Below are 17,591 nucleotides of genomic sequence, written 5' to 3'. Positions count from 1 at the left end.
AGGAAACCTGACCAGTTAGTAACATTTATTTCACAATGTGAAGTGATCTACTTCAGCCTGAAACCAAAGAAGCCAAAGTTAAAGTACCAAGAAGAAAAGTAATCTTATTTTTAAAAGTGTTAAATCTGCAGAAGAGACTATCAGCCAAATATCAAACCTACAAACTACTCTGAATTATTTCCTGTCCATATTATCAATTTGAAAATGTCAGCCAATTGTTTGGCTTTCTTCTTTCTGAGTATAGTGGATCCTAGAGACAGCGATGCCTGAATTCTCTTACAGACAGAATGTTTTTGTAAGCTTACTCTCAGTGGTCCCAAGTATAGAAACTCCTCAGTGAATTTGTATTTATAGTATTTATAGAGAAGAGGTAGATGGGACTTTGCAACTATGTTCTTATGGCATCATGTCAAAACATGCCTTGGAAAAACCCATTTCACTTCAAATCAAAAATATGAAAGAATCTTAGGGCTTGCAAACACATTATTTCCCACCACTCCAGCTACACTGTTTAGTTAGAGCAGTGCCAGTTCCTCACACAGACACACTTAAATCAGCTAAAATTGTACATACAGCAGTTACACTTCACTGTATAAATTACCAGGTTAAACTAATGCAGCTGAAATACAGCTTAAGATCATTTAAGTGTTGCCACATTAGGAACTTGCACTGAAGTAAATAAATCATTTCAGCTACATGTGTAGGAAGACTTCCAATAATGACAAGTCCTTAGATTAGTTTTACTTTATTCCCCAAAATCACCATGTAAGCAAGCATATAAACTAGCTATGAAATGTTTGCATTTAATTTCTAACAATAGAAGTAGAAAATATACAACACAAGTGAAAAGATATAATGCAATTAATATTAAAAAATTCTTACCTTTATTAGATTTGGATGACTTGTTCTTGTTAGGTTTAAAACAAGAGCCCCTTGATTTATCTTCTCTGTCCTTAATAAATTTCTGCACATCATCCAAAGAAAGCTTTTGAAGGACAACTACAGGTTTAGCTCCTTTATTTAGATCTTCAACTAGCCCAATCTTCTCTACTTTGTCCTTCTGTTCACCTCTAAATTCAGTTTTCCTTGACTCCTGAGTAACATTGCCATCTTTATCACGCTTGATTTTTGGAATGACAAAATGTTTCAATGCGCCGGATCTTCCCCCCAACAAATAACTGGGAAACTCTGCTTTATTGTCACCGTGTGCTTTATTACTATCTACTTTACTCTTATTACCATCTGTCCTTCGTTCATCCTTGCTGTTGGGTGACTTAAAACCAGGTTTATCAGGTCTTGATTTACCAGAATCTCCTTTACCTTCCTGTTTAATACGAGGGCTGTCAGGTCTTGATTTCTGATCCCCAGAAGAAAACCTTTCCCTTGACTCACCAGACTCATGCCTATATTTCCTTTCAAATTTCTCAGGTTTTGAACCATCAGATTTAATACCATGCTTAGAGTCATGTTCATTTTTGTTCGAGGATCTCAAATATTCAGGCCTTCTAATCTTGGATGGATCTCCTCTGTATTTCTCTGAGTCCCCCCTGTCCTCAGATCTTTGTTTAAGGCTATCATGGTCACGCCTTGGTGTATCAGAAACTGAACGCCCATCAGGCCTTTGTTTTGTTGGATCAGATCTACTTTCAGGTTTTAGCCTTGAAGGATCAGATTTCATATCTAGTTTGTGCCTAGATATTTCAATTTTCTTGTCTGACAACGGTTTACTGGAGTCCCTCCTATTATCATGTCTGTGTTTTGGCGTTTCAGGCCTCCCTTCACTCTTCTGTTTAGGTGTTTCAGGTCTGCCTTCACTCTTCTGTTTTGGCGTCTCTGGCCTCTGTCGAATCTCCTGTTTGCCATTATTTTGTTTTCCCTCATTTTGTTTCATCTCCATTTGTCTGCTCTCATTTTGTTTTGATTCTGTCTGTCTGTTCTCATTTTGTTTCACTTCCATTTGTCTGCTTTCATGCTTGCTTTCATGTTTCACTTCTAACTGTTTGCTCTCGTTGAGTTTACTTTCCAACCGTCTGCTCTCATTTTGCTGAAATTCCATTTGTCTGTTTTCATTTTGCTGGACATCTGTCTTTTGACCTTCAAAATCTGACTTTTTCCTAAAAATTTCTGGATGGTTTTCAGGTTTAAATTTAAGAACTCCAACAGGGTCTTCTTGGGGAACAGACACAAACCCATCATTATACTGCTTAATTTCTTCAGGTTTTTTGATGGTGTCCAAATCCTGAGTTACTGTTGCCTGAGAGTCTGCTCTTCCTGCTTGCTGTAGATCAATACTAACCATCAAGGCAGGTCTTGCCCCATTTCCTGCAGAACCTGTCTCCTGAGAAGCTGCTCTATTTCCTCCAGTAGCACCTCCAGCCTCTGGCGGTTTGTTTTCTTGTTTTCGCTTCTTCAGAGGCTTATCTGCAAGTTAAAAGAGAAAAAGATCACAAATTACATGTAAAGACTGATAAATGTCCAAGCAAGAATGTCCATTCCCCTCCACTCCCACCAGTGAATCCTCCTCAGTATGTATATGCACACACACCAAAATCCACTGAATTTGAACACAAGAATTGGACTTCTCTAGCTAATTCTTTTTAATATATTCAGACTATCATTCATTTTCAGTCTACCACAGATGCCAATTAATCATTCGAAAGAACTACCCTCAAAACATATAAAATCAAAGACTCTGTGTAATTCTCAAGAGAACCACCTAATAAAGCAGCTGCAATACATAAAGACCAAAAAAACCCCCAAAATAAAACAAAACAAAACAAAACATTTAAAAAAGCCCTCAAAGTACTCAATTACACTGAAGCAGAAAAATTCTGAAAAGACAAAGTTAACATGCACCTCTACAACTACTTTTTCAGGATACTACTATTTATCTTCTGCAGATTCAACCTTCTTCATCATATATGTACTAAGGAAGGATCTGCAATGACTAAGACAGAGGCCTTTCTTCCTTTGTTCAGTGCATCAGTCGGACTTCACACATATTTTAGCCAGGGATCACACAAACAACGAACAAAACTGATAAAGTAACTCCACCACTCCATGCTTCTTCCTGAAGCAAAGCAGTACATCAAGGGTTGGAGTCTATACCTGAACACATACAAATAAGGTGGGGGGCCACTATACACTTAAAAAGTTGAGTGTTTTCTCTTTGCAATCATAATGCTTTTCATAGATGAAATAAAAAGTTCAGTGATAATTTTCTGTCAAAAGCCTGACTCTGCAATAAGCCTTTCAGTTTACACTAAAAAAATCGCTAGGAGCAGAATACAGAAAAATAAAGTGAGCCAACCATACACGCTGTAATTTGGTAGAATTCATATTCATAGAGAGGAGAAGCACATGGAAGTATCCAAAAGAGTATACTCTACTCAACCAACATGGAACTCTAAACTAAAATTAATTTCTGCCATGAAAACTAAAAGCCCTACCTGCACAAAGGCTTGTATTCTCATTTATCAACTATCACTGTGTAATTTGTCAAAAAAAATTACTTTCCCTGTAATCAGGGAATATTATTTCAAGGGTAAGGAATGATTAAACATAGATCTATTGTCAAAATGCCTAGATCACAAGTACAACATAAGAAAAATAATATATTTTGTGCCTAGATTTGTGGTGCCTTAACACCAGATGCAACAAAACAGTTTTCTTTTTCAGAGTAGGAAAATGAGCGGCAAGGAGGATGCAACAAAGAAATAAGGAAATAAATGCCAATGAAAAAAAACAAATACTCCTCTGGAATTGTAAACCAGAATTATAACATATGACTTCTAATTTCTTCTAAATTTTTAGAAGATTCTTACTTAGAATAATTGAAACTTTGAAGGATCATCTCCAAAATTAAAATTAGGACATAATAACAAGTAGTAACATGGTAAATTCCAGTGACGTGAATAGGCTTTTTTCACCATATTTTTCATCCTCAAATCTATTTGGATACCTCTAACTTCCTAGAACCTCATAATTTTCTACAAGATTTGATGGCTGGAAGACAGTAAAGACGAATACAGTAAACTCCATGCAGAAATTGGTCAACTGCAAATAAAGGACTTAGCATAGTTCAAACAAAATCTGTAGGAATGACTGCCCACTTTATGATAGACACGTGAAGCAAAATAAATTTGGCAAATCAAAGGTGCAGCTTTTTAGCATGGAGATTCTTGCTTCTTCTGTACTACAGCAACTGCTGGATTCATATGGGGAGTTACACCGATTTATTCCCTACACTATTGATTAAAACAAATATACATACATCCACACGCATCATTACCTTATTTCTCAATTAAAACTCTTTAAATTTTGAAACATAAATTGAGAAACTTGTGTTCTTAGGAGAAGGTTGGTCAGCTTTGTTATTGTCCAGAAATGCCAGCCAAACTGAAAAAGTCCTGTAAAGCTCTGATGGTGGATCTAACAGAAGTCTTTAAGACATTACTGTTATTCATTATCTGTCCCATTCCTTTAACTGAGGTTATCACCTGTAGCAGAAGGGAACACACATTCATATTTCTAAGTGCTTTTTATTGTCCAATGCATCACCTTAAGGCACTAGTGGAGGTGGTTTGCATTAACCTACCAGGCTGAATGAGTCAGTTAAGAGCAAGAAAATGCTTCCCTCTCTTATGCCTACTACAGGAGCAGATGGCCACAAGCAGTGATGCTTTAAACAGCCATGGTTGGATCAACCAAAACTCACCTTTCAGAGCCCTCATGCTGAAGGCTCCAAGATTAAACAACCAAAACAATTCAAGTAGGACCAATTTTCTTGCTTGGACTTCTGTAAGTGACCAGGCTCAACATGCCGCTGTTCTTCATCATCCAAAATGTCAAATTGTTAGAACACACAAGTAGATGATCACATCACAACTTGGCATACATATTCCCTCTAACTACATGGTTCTTCTGATGCACCTTCTTCATTTCTCTTGACAACAGAACACTGGTCTTTTAGTAACTTGACGTCTTATCTGAGAAGAAAGGGACACCTTCAAAGCCTTATTTTCCTAGATGGCAAGGTGATTGCAGACAGTTACAGATCACTCAGATTTCTTCTTATTCCCAGTGCATCTTGAAGGTGAGCCTCAAAACTAGACTTGATCATTACTGCTTTGCCTCTATGAGAATTTTGGATCCAGGACAAAAAAGCTGTCCCAAGTATATGAAAATATCAGGTTGAACTAAGGTACAAAAGGTAGGATGAATACATAGTAACACTATCTTCATCAAACATAATGAAAAAACTCCATTGAATGAGCATAACAACTTTATAAGTTGCCATGATAGCTCCAGAAATCTGAAAGCTGAAATATACCACTGGGTTTCAAGGGCTTTATAAAATCTTGAACTCACTTGCAACTATATGAGAGTAAGAATCAGAGAGGTGAGGAGAGAGTAATTAACCTCTGAAAACAGATGTCTTCATATCTTCTCTTTTACAGTCAAATATATGCAAGTTTGCATACATCTACTTTGTTAAGTCACGAGACCCAAGGGGAACAGATGACCTTTGGAACTTCTACAATATCCATTGGAATATACTCTATATCTTTCAAGGCATCAGTATCCAAGCTTCATCTACTTCATTCCATAGACTGTAGAATTTCTTTTTATGATGGGAATCTAGGACTTCTCCAAAATACCAGACTAATGTCTTTCTTTCTAATCTTACAGACATAGATCCAAAGCTTGCCACAGTTCCAAACATGTAAGCTCACAAGCTCTTGAGACCAATGAAGTGTGATCAGGGTCTTTTTGCTTTGGTCTTTACTTTTCATAATAAAAAGAATATGTAGTAAGCCACAGAAGAGTTTTCTGACCATACTAGAGATTAGGTATGCAAGTTTGTTTTTTTCAGATTCTTTTCAAAACCATTTTCACTCCTCCACCTCTCTCTGAGGATGTAGATACACTCAAAAACATTTTGTCCAATTCCTTTAACAAATTTATGACAGTTCAGAGCATAGTCTGATCCCAGTTAATCTATGTATACATCTTTTTGACTTGACAAATTCACAAGGATTTTCTCTGTACATTGAAACATGCTCACCAAAAGGTAGTACCTTGAAACTCATAAGCTAGCTTAAACTAAAAAGTAGTACAGATGTTCTATCAAATTAAATGATTCACTGTGGTACAAGAAACAAAACATTACAGGAACCACAAGCTTGACATGGATAAAAAAAATTAGCTGGATTTCCAAATGGTTGTCTCCTACCTCTCCTCTTAGAAACAGTATTCCTGGAGACAATTGTGGCCTTCATCTTTGGAAATATCTGCATATTAAAATTCTGAATACTTTCAGATTTAGAATTTAATTAAATACTGTGGAACTTTTGTGCAAAAAAGCATTGCACAGGAATAGCCACAGATACTTTTCTCCTGAAATTATGAGTCAATCATGATCTGAAGAACATCCATCCTGAAAACAGATATGCTTGGAAGCCAAGGAAGTGTTAGAAGCAGTAGCTGGATGAGGGGAGCTGTATCAAAGAAATACCTCTGTTCTTTTATTCAACCTGGCATCTTACCAAAGCAGCAGCCACAACACCATTAGTGATGAAGTCTCCTATGTTACTGCTTTCCTGCAAACCTGATGACTGCCCTAAGTCCCAGATTAAACCCTTTCAACAACTGAGTATAATTGGATGATAGTCTAAAAGCCTCTAGAACTGCTTGGCCTAGCAAACTGAAATGGGCTTTTTGTAAGTATCTGTGAAAAGGTAAGTTAAATGTGCATGGTTGCTAAGCTTTATTTTAATAGAATAGTAACACTTCACTATACTAATACTGTTTGATAGACTTCAAAATAGACATAATAGAAAAATTATTGCTTCCCCATTTAGACTTTGCAAGGGATTCAGTTGTAGACTTCATATCCAGGATGGTTAAATGTGAACATACTCCTCTTCACAGCCACAAATAAGTTTGATCCTCTAAGGCTGAATTCTGGATGAACCCTTTTGATGGCAATTGAAAATACAAACTTACTTTTCGTAAAGCATAACAACTAAGAGTTTTACACTTTTAAAGCTTTAACACTCTTCAGAGATTACTGGGATATGCCTTCATTCATTTGAAATACCACTTATTTAATGATTTAAATAAGTAATTAATACATTTAAACCAAATATACCAGTCCTAAGAGGTTATGGTATGTTGTCAAATCTACTTTTTAACAACCTCAGAGACAAGTCAGACAGAGGCCCGATTACAAGTTTATCTTATTTAAGCTAATAATCAAGATTAGAAATTCTCAACAGGCAACACTCAGCTGTATGTTCAAATAACAAACCTCTGTTTACTGTCAACTGTTTTCTTTTCTTACTTATTTTTCACAGATCTCTTCAAAGTTGTGTAAGTGCCCTGTCCCTCCAACTAACAGTGCTCTGTAGACCACAGTAATCCAATCTGTGTACAAGGAAGGTTTAAAATTACTTCAGTGGTACTGATGGATGACCCTTCAATGGAGTGAGGGCAAATATCCATTCTTTTCTACTCCTTCACTAATACACACCATCAAAACCCATGAGAGTTTGCTCTCACCTGACTTCCCCCCGTAGTCCTATTCCAATAAAAAAAGAATTGAACAACCAAAGAGAATCTTCCCATCAATAGAAGAGATTTCCACAGTACAAGCTCCTCCCCTTGAAGGAGAGACTCAGCAAACACAGGTCAAAAATTTTATTCTCACTGTTTCCTCCCTTACAGAAGAAACCAAGAAAGTACAGTCATGAAGCTGGTATAGGAAGCCTCATAGAACTGAACCTAATCCCAAAAATCTCTAAGGAAGAATCCAGAGGGTTTCTAGCTTCTGCAGTTCAAAGGAATGGATTTCTGAGAATCTGAACAGGAACAGTTTCTAATTTTTAGCAATCTGTTAAAAAGACTTTTGTTCACTGTACAAAAAGGAAAGCCCATCAGGCGGGATGTCTAAACTCATTCAGGACAAAACACAAAAGGGCTACAGTGGTCTCTAACATGCCTTAGGGTGTAGTAGACTTTATCAAAATGAAGATTCTGAAGTTTTGCTTGTTTCCTTAAATATAGCAATAACACTGTCATTGTATCAGAATGATACATGATTTTATTAATCTTTCTACTTAAGGATGTCTGGTAACCCATTATTCTCTGTCAACTATAGCAATACAAAGGAAATATTACAGTAGGAAATAACAAGAATTGAACTGCAGAAAAGTGTAATCAAATATCTACACTTGTTTAGAGATTGGAAGCTGTAACTTCACCTCCCTGAATTTAATATTGCTTTTACAAACAATATTATTTTAATTTACTTATGAGATAGATTCTTCTGACATAAGTGCTGGGTTTTATCCATGTGATTGCTTTGTGCAGAATTATAGTTCTGTAAACTCAAAATATCTGAGCAAAAACTAAAGTGCACTTACTTTGAAATAGGGAGTGCAGCACCTAATTTCACAAGAAAAATGCAACACACTAATATCAGACAATGAAAACTACTTACTTTAGGTATCACTTACACTACCATATCCAATTAGTTTTTAATTCATTAGTATAAACAGAAAACTTCAGAAATAAGCAATGACTTTGAAATCTCCATTCCAGATATTGATTTTGTTCTGACATCATACCTTGCACAAAATCAAGATATTAAAAATATCTTCAATTCACTAGATACAGTAAGATTTATATTGCATGACAATGAAAAGAAGTCTATGTCCTCTTAGGTTGGTGTCAGGGAAAATTTAGCGAATATGAACTACGAAAATGCTGGGATTAAATTCTTAATAAAGTTATTAATTAGTCATGCCATTTCTTTATCAAGATTTAAATCCACTACAGAGAAATTACTGTCCCAGAATATAAGTCATTACTGGGTAAGTAATATGGTAAATCCTGTCATCCATCTAACAGGTACAATCAAGCGTATATACAACATGCAAGTTACACTGAATTTTCCAGTATTAGTTCACACTACAGACTGGGGAGGGAGGGAAGAAGATGAATTCTTGCTAACTGCTACGTTTTGGTTATTTTCTACACCATCTTACAAGAGCAGGTTTCTGCATTACCCTACATAAAGTACAGCCTGGGATAAATGGGGGAATTTTGATTTCATTTTACACATGAGTATAAATAAAAGTGCTATTACAATCACAGAATCACAGAATATTCTGAGTTGGAAGGGACCCACAAGGATCATCAAGTCCAACTCTTGAGTGAATGGCCCGTTTGGGGATAAAACCCACAACCTTGGTATTATTAGCACTATGCTCCAACCAACTGAGCTGTCACATGCCTTTCCTTTTTTTAAACAAATGTATTTTTCATTCAATTAGTTTTTCATTCTTCATAAAAACTGTAAAAGGAAGTAACTTTTCCCAGACAGATGGAAACATTGCAACATTTCACTGCAATTCCTCTGAATAGAAGAGGAATTTCTTTCCCCTTACTTTTCTTAAAACATGTCTGAACACACACACAGACGAAATCTCTTATCTAGAGGAACTGGAGGCTGCAAAGCTGCTTTTCTTGGAAGAGCTACAGGAGGTATCAGTTTCATCCATTATGTCTATGCAGACCCAATGAAAGCCTGTATATACAAAACATGATACCTAATGTCCTACTACACAGACACACAACCTGTCACACTCTCTCGTTTCATTTTCTAGTATTAGTGACTGTAATCTGTGAGATTACTATACAAATTGCTAAACTTTTAGCTCCATTTTTAAGGAAATAAACCCTCTATAACATATTTTTGGAAATTAATGCTAATATACTGGTTATAATTATACATTCTGTCATTTCATTAATTTTTGGCTACATAAAATTAGATGTAAACAAACCATACTTAACAGTGTTCTTCTACTAGCTTCCTCTTTGGGGAACTTTATGGGGGAGATGGGTAATGGAGAGAAAGGGAGAGGAGCTGGATAAGAACTTAAAAGGTAAGAGAAAAAGGTTACTTACCTATAACTGTAGTTTTGAGAGTTTTGCTCCGGCAGATTCACACTCTTGGGATGTGTGTGTCTGCTGCTATGGGCTTGGAACGAACCAAAAAAAAGAAGGGCCCACAGCAGGCATCCAAATGCCCCCTAACTGATCCCATTATTGGAAATAAAGTTATTACAGCTTCACTTCTTCCTAATTTAAAGAATCCACAGTAAGATTCCAAAGAAGTGGGTAAAATGGATCCTCAGGGATAAAATATATAGGGAAAAACACACACATACAAGTTGGTTTGTCTCATTAAGAAAATTCTTCTAATGTTTTAAGTTTAAAAAAAATATTAGCCTCCCAATGAAATGGTTAGTGATTAATGATTTCATTATTCTTCTCAAAAATCCCAAAGAACAGTGCTTTTTACAAGTAAAAGCAGAACTCCTTAATCTTTTAAAACAGCGGTATTACACAAAAGTGTCTTTGAAGCAGCCTAAAATCTAACAGTGACCACACAATTCTATGTATGAAAGAGCTCAAATTAAAATGTAGCAACTCCGAATAAAATAAAAAACTAAATCAATTTGAAAAAGAGTATCTGAAAAAAGATGGGTTACTTTCTGGGGTTTTACGTAATTTTCAAGGTTATCTTCCCTTTTGCCCTTCTAAAAGACTCAGAGCTCCTTTTAGCTTTTTGGTTCACAGTGTTTGGAGTTTTTAGAAAAGCATAAAAGATCTCGAGGCATAAACTTTGAATCTGAAAATTAATTCTGGAGCAGGTCTGAATCTTGAAAACCAAGAAGAACTTTATGTAATGTTCTAGGAAAGATTTGGTCTGAAAGCGAGTGACTAACTTTGAACTACTTAATTATACACAAAAATAACCCACTGGCATCTGAACAGTGGTAAAGCACAAGTTAATACAGAATTGAGGTTATCAAAATGAAATTTCTCAACATCCCCATATTTCAAAAGAAAAAAAAGATGCTTGAGAAGAACAGAAATTCCTGGGACAAATTTTCTAATTTCCTGTACTTTCTTGGAGTAGTCAACTTCAGAGTGTGAACAAAGCACAACTTCAGTTAAGTTGAACAAAACTGGTTCAGAATACAGAACAAAACTGGTTCAGAATACAGACTTCTACTTGTTTCAAAAGCTTTCAAGGGCACCAAGTAGTACAGGAAATGTGACTACTGGCAGTGCTTAGAAGAGAATGAAGTGTGTATGAAGTTCCACTACCTTTCTGAAGAAATTATATCATCAAAATATCACAATGAACCTAGAGCAGAAGATGGTTCACCTGCCAACCGTTGCGGAAAAAGATAATCCATTTCCGTCTAAGCCCTTCTGAATCACTTTTTTTTCCAACTCAGATAATCTGAGTCTTGATAAATAATAGCTAGACCTATCTGTAACACTACACACTCTTTCAAAAGAGAAGATATGATCCAGTATTGATTAACAAACATCTTGTATCCAATCAGAGTACAGAGGCCATTGGGGGGGGGGAGGCAATGGGAACTGAAGATCTGAGGTGTGTCTTGTTCCATGGACTTAATTAATAGTACTGAGGATGTTAAACATAACAGATGTATTGGAATGTACCTTGTGGTGCCAAATGCCTAGATTTCCAAAGTCACCAACTACTCCTTTCATTAACAGATACAGATAAATTACTTCAAATTACTTCTAAAATTAACCAGTACAGAGAGATTTCCTTGAAGGAGAAAGTAGGAAGAGGAGATGAACTTCTACCCTTCCACACAGAGGACAAGGATGAAACCAACTTTTTTAAAATTTGCAACTCTCCATTATGATGAAAAGACCATACAATTCACTGAACCCAAGAACCAAATAGACCAAAATGATAGAATTATAAAAACATAGCTCCAAAAAGCACCCAAATGAGGTAGAAAGTTTGTATTATAAAATAATTCCTTATGCATATCTGACATACACTTGGTCAAATCTGTCAGATTTTGAATGATTGATTTTTGTGCTAAATATTCCTTTATCAGAAAGGCAAGCTGCTTTTCAAAGAAGACACTTCTGCAAAACCCTGTGTTAGTTCCTCTTCTGAAACAGAAACTGCCTCCCCTTCCACTATGAGAGACTTTGTTTGGTGGAAGCTAAATATTTTAACAGCTTTGTGAAAAATAATGATTAATTACAGAAAGCACTATAATTACCCAAAGGTTCCAATCTCTATTTCCCACCAAACATAATTGGAGGACTTCAGCATTAAAAAAAAAAAAAGACCTTAGCATTGCCTTAGGCAAATGTAGCAGTTGTACAATTCTTAGCAAGAATCCCCCTCAGAAAATCTCTGCCTCTCCTCTGAAAGAAACAGTTCCACCATGCTACTGGTTGCTAGCCCCAGAAAGAACATGCCATGTCCAACCAAAGCCTTACTGTTAAAAAGAAAGCATTTGAAAACCTTTGATGAAGCACAGTACTACAGAGATTTTATGTCTAAAAAAAAGGACAGAAGAGACCACTTATCTTCTATCAAAACTTGTGAGTACAAGTCTACTGAAAGTTATTTATGGAAAACAATTTGAGTATACAAAGAAAAATGAACTGTGTCTGTAAAATGCATTCCCATGCCTGGATTACAAAAGCAGCAAAGAAGCTTCCATGCAGATTTTAGCATGTGCTAGCACCTCGAGTAAGTTTCTAGAGCAATGCTTGCTCATCAGCTGGCACTACACATTCCCATTCTAATTAGAAAGAGCACTTGCTACACCCACACCATTTTCTTGGCATAAAGTTATCTGAAATTACAATATATGTACTAAAATGAAAAAATGCCAGGCTTTTGTAAAAATACACTAAGCAGCTTTGCACAAATGAATGACATATTTAGAAGTTATTGAATATGTTTCTAACAGACATATTCCCACAGGAACAATAGAAGAAACTTCCTCCTGCAGCCACGCCTCCTGCAGCTCTAACTAGAACAATCCCTGTGTGTATCAACTTCTAGACATAGCACAAACTCAGAAGCAACGGCAAAAGCATTACCAAAAAGTAAGAACTGTGTTTCTCCAAGGTAACAGCTTTTCAGAAAATCTGTCCCAAGACTGCTAAAAATCTTTCTGCTGAATACTATGCACTCCCAGTTGAAAGCTCAGCAGCCAAAGTGAAAAGAGCTGCTGTCTATCACAGGGGCAACTTAGCATGAGTGAATAAACAGTGATCATTTATCCCAATATAAGGCAGCAACTCTTGCACCTGTGATTTATAGCAATTGCAGGAACTCAGGAAGAACTGAGACCTGCCAGAGGATGCAGATAAGAGGGAAGCATAAGATCAGGAAGATGATTATTGATCAGTGGGGAAGGGGAGAGAATACATTCTATAAAAATCACTCCTTTCCCCAAAAGAAACAAATCAAGAGTCTGTCCATGGCTATGTAATTATGGTAAACAAACTTTACAACTAATGATCAACATTTTCTGAAAGCCACAAGAAAACAGAAAGTGTGTTTCAGTCTTTGAAGGCTGCTGTGCATTTTTCCAGATGGTTCTCAGGTAAAATATGATGAAGATTCTATTTGAAGTGTGAGGACATAAATGTAGCTTTTGAAGTAGTATGCCACAAACCACAGACTAACTCCCCAACAATAAATTTAAAATTAGTAAAAGAGAGTTAAGTAAATTAACAAATTCCCCATTTCATTGAATTAAAATTAAAGACAGTAGAGATCTCTTTTGAAGTGAGCACACATTTTCTCCACATATTCACAGACAACATTTCCTAAAAGGACTTGATTTAGTTACCAAATAAGGAACATCTCAGAAGTTAATCCTTTTACTACTGCAACAAACACATTTACAAACACACAACACACACACACAGACACACAGACACACACACAGACACACACACACACAAACAAACTCTATCCTCCCCTCGCCACTCTAGCATCTTTAAAAACAGTGAAAAACCACTTTGAATAGGGAGAAAATTTGCACTCTTACAGCTGGTTAAAGACCCAAACTGTGTGGGGTTCATTCAGCTGCACACATGCAAGTATATTCACAATGGACTAGTTTTACCTATGAACAACCAACATCAGAATTTTTACCGTTTTTCACTTTGCAAGATTTTTCTTGTGAGTACCTAATAAATTAGCATTATGCTACAAAAGACTTTTTTCTCAGAAGTCAAACACAATGCAGAGGAAGCTTCTGAAAAATACTTATGGTAACCTATCACTTTCTAATTTATAAAATACATTTTATCTTCAAGATCTACATGTGGACTTTGTATCTGTTTTTGAGATTTCTGAACCCAAAGACCTTCAAACCAGTTAACAACAGAAAGGGAAATCAAAATAAAACAAAAAAAAAAGATAGAAAGAAAAAAAAGATAGATTCAGTTAAAGCAATTAAGACAACCAGTACAGCTACTGAAGTGAAGATAAAACGTTTCAGAGGTCCATCTGGTTCTGTGCCAGAAACCATACAGATATATTGTAGTTCTCAAAAGCTTCTAATGCCTACATAATAGTTAATATCCAGTTGAACAAACATTACAGACAATACAGTACTATATATTAGCCAGTTATTATACTACCTTTAAAAAAACAGACGTGATTTTAATCTGGCATCTCCTTCACATTAAATTTAAATGGGGATATGAATAGAAATGGGATAAAACAGTTTTCCTGCGTTTTCTTAAAATTAGGTAACATGGGTGGTTAATTGATAATTCAACTATCAAAACTTACTACATATTTTAATTTATGGTATGGCTGGGATTTTAGAAACTATAAACAACATCAATTGTACTTCATTCAGTCTCACAGTTCAAAGTGAGAGTATCTTAAAAGAATTTTGAAACATACGAATTTCACTTTCCATCCAGTAAGACCCCAAATAAAGAATACCAGATATTCAAAATACGCATATATGAGAGATTATAGTTCATTGTTGGAGGGGAATGGAAATGAAAGTTGCAGAAGAACCTACACTGAGTAAACAGAACTGAACTATGTGACAATGACAGGAAGCTTTTTATATATATATATATATGGGGTTTATATGCATATATATATATTTATATAATATATAGTGTATACACACACACAATCCTTTTACCTTTATCTTGCACTTCTTTTGAAAATCGCTCCCTTTCAATAGCTGATTCACGTTCTATCCGCTCAATTTCAGCCAATGCATCCAATTCTACTTCATCATATGACGTTATAGCTCCTTGTTGCGAAACCTGTTGCTGTGTCTGTACCACAGGAGTTTGAGGTTGTTTTGCAGCAACTGAAGTGTTCTGTTGTAAAACAGGCACTTGTTGTGCCTGAAGGAAAGCTGTCTGTTCATGCTGCGGCAAACACTGAGCAGCGTTTAGTGGGCGGTTAACATCCTGTGGAGTAACGGGTGTTTTAGAAGTCTGTCCTGGGTACTGCACATTAAAAGGAATATCACCCTCTGACACACTGCTGTTTTCCAAACCAGAAAGCATATCATCCTGCTGGTCCATATCCGAAGATCTTACACGAGAGAGTCTTAATGTAAGCTTAGTGGAGTCCTTGGAAGGAGAACTAATGATATCATACATTGCAGCTTTTTCAGTCTGGTCTTTTTCATCCTTGCCTAACTTCATTTTCTTTTGTTTCTTTTGCTTTCTTTCTGGAGAATCTAACAATATGTCTGGGGGAACATCTCTAGGTGATGAATAAGGTGGAGGCTGAGATTGTTGGATTAAAGGTTGTCTTGATCCTAGAATAATAATTCAGAAAAACTGAACAGTTATGTTGTTTCATGTTTATATAAAAACACACTAAATATAACCTACATAATGTTAATGTGTATTTCTACATATAACTGTGATCACAAAAGGTCTAAATAAGATTGGTAGGAAGTACATCATTGCTAGATCAAGATGCAATCCAGACAGTTGCAGTATATTTCCTAGGAATTTTAGCAGTCCATTGCAGGTAGAGAAAGGATCATTTCAGAGAAGATGGAACAAAAAAACCCACCACCAAAAAAGAATAAATAAAAATAGTACCTAAGGTTCAGAATATCAACTATTAGAAAATGGTCAATGAAGCAAGTTGACTACAGAAAAAAGGAAAAATCAAAAAGATTCTCAATAAGGTCCACTGATGAAGACTTAATGATCAGTGTAGACACATTAGCCATTTCAGTCACACATTTTTAATTTAAAAAAATTCAAAACAACCTCCTTAACTTGGATTCTGACAATTAATTTTGAACTTTTTAAAAATGTATTTTAGGTAAACTCATTCCTACCTCCCCTACTCATTACTATGTAGAAAACACTAATTTTCTTAAGGCAATTTTCTACCATTCCCTCCCTTATCTCCCTCCTCCCTCCTTTTTTTAGTTTATGAATATTTGTTTCTCTGTAATCTCGTTTCAGGATTTGAGTGTATCTATAGAAATTTTTAAAAGAGGACATTTTTAATTAAATACATTCTCTGATTAAGCACATTCAAAGTTTTTGTTCCTCATACTAATCAGCTCCCCGTAACTGTGAACCTAGAAAAAAAGGTCTGAAAAACAGAACTGTTCAACCTGTCCCAATTGCAACTTTGAGCTATATATTTGGCTTAAAAAGAAATAGTAGGAGGAGAGGCGGGAGCTGGTGACACAGAGTCTCCTCTTCTTAAAGCAACCATTCAGATTCCATTCATCCATTGGGGAATACTGATTTTTGGAAAGTAGTGACTGAAATTATTGTTATTCTGGTCAGGTCAACATAGGTCAGTACTGCTAATAACAACCAAAAAGTAACTGGAATACAGGTCTCCATGTGCTTCATTCAAGAAACACCACTAAACAGAAAAGAAGTGTTATTCTGCAGCTTAAATTTCTACTAGATGTTTTTAGAAATATTAAGAATCATTAAGCAATGTACTGACCTGTAGATGAAAAAACAGAATGGGTATTACTAAAGCTTCAATTCACAGGAAAAGTGTGCTTTTACTGATGACTTCTTTGCACAGGCTGTTATACTTATTTTGCCCACCTAGTACATTCTGTAAAAAGTCCTATAACTTCTGTATGGATGACATGGGTTTAACTTAATCCTTCTTGGCCATCAGCAATAACTCCATATTGTGCCAATAACATCCGTAATGTCAGAAAACCCTACTTTGACTCACTCCGATCCTCAAAATCTTTCTACTATTCCACTTCCCCCTCTCAAATCAGACACCACACTGAACCAAAGTTCTGGCTACACCCTAAGATCTCTCACTTGCTTTTCACCACAGATTCCTATTTGTGTGATGCTCCTCCCCCCAGTTGCCATTTCTTTCGGTAAATTACAAGATTTTCTTACTGTAATGCGTAGCAGAAATCATCAGCTATTAATTTCTTTCATGGTAATGACTACCGCTCAGGAAATACAAGCTGCAGGGTAATTTCTACAAATAGTAGAGGCAGCTCAGAACTTTTCAAAGAGATATTGCTGACATACTAATCTTGAATTATCTCAAATAAATACTTTTAAAGTTGCAACCATGGGATATTTACTGTTTTTCACACTTACACTTCTAAAGAGGCACAGATTTGATTCTCCCTTGTCCTAAACCTCTAAGTAAATCTGACAAAGTTGTTCTGATTTGGTATTAATTTGGTATTTGTCATGTTGAAAAATAA

General features: G+C 35.8%; 1 protein-coding gene across 6 annotated transcripts in view; it reads right to left on the bottom strand.

Annotated features, from left to right (window-relative positions):
• The window catches only part of NIPBL (NIPBL cohesin loading factor), a 154,668-nt gene that overhangs the window by 53,065 nt on the left and 84,012 nt on the right, over positions 1–17,591 (bottom strand). For 3 of the 6 annotated variants that reach the window (XM_051772307.1, XM_051772306.1, XM_051772308.1), the window contains exons 9-10: positions 15,048–15,680; positions 883–2,421 (exon numbers count right to left, since the gene is read on the bottom strand). In XM_051772307.1, coding sequence (XP_051628267.1) covers positions 883–2,421; positions 15,048–15,680 — 2,172 coding nt within the window. Of the gene's footprint in view, positions 1–882; positions 2,422–4,717; positions 4,929–15,047; positions 15,681–17,591 lie in introns of those variants that run through there. The other 3 variants (XM_051772312.1, XM_051772313.1, XM_051772311.1) reach the window with 3 other exon arrangements.

This window comes from Manacus candei, unplaced genomic scaffold (assembly GCF_025592945.1).
Source record: "Manacus candei isolate 608988 ecotype Guabito, Panama unplaced genomic scaffold, ASM2559294v1 h1tg000152l, whole genome shotgun sequence".
Taxonomy (NCBI): domain Eukaryota; kingdom Metazoa; phylum Chordata; class Aves; order Passeriformes; family Pipridae; genus Manacus; species Manacus candei.
Note: the sequence above shows the minus strand (reverse complement) of the source record. Positions and strands in the feature narration are given on the sequence as shown.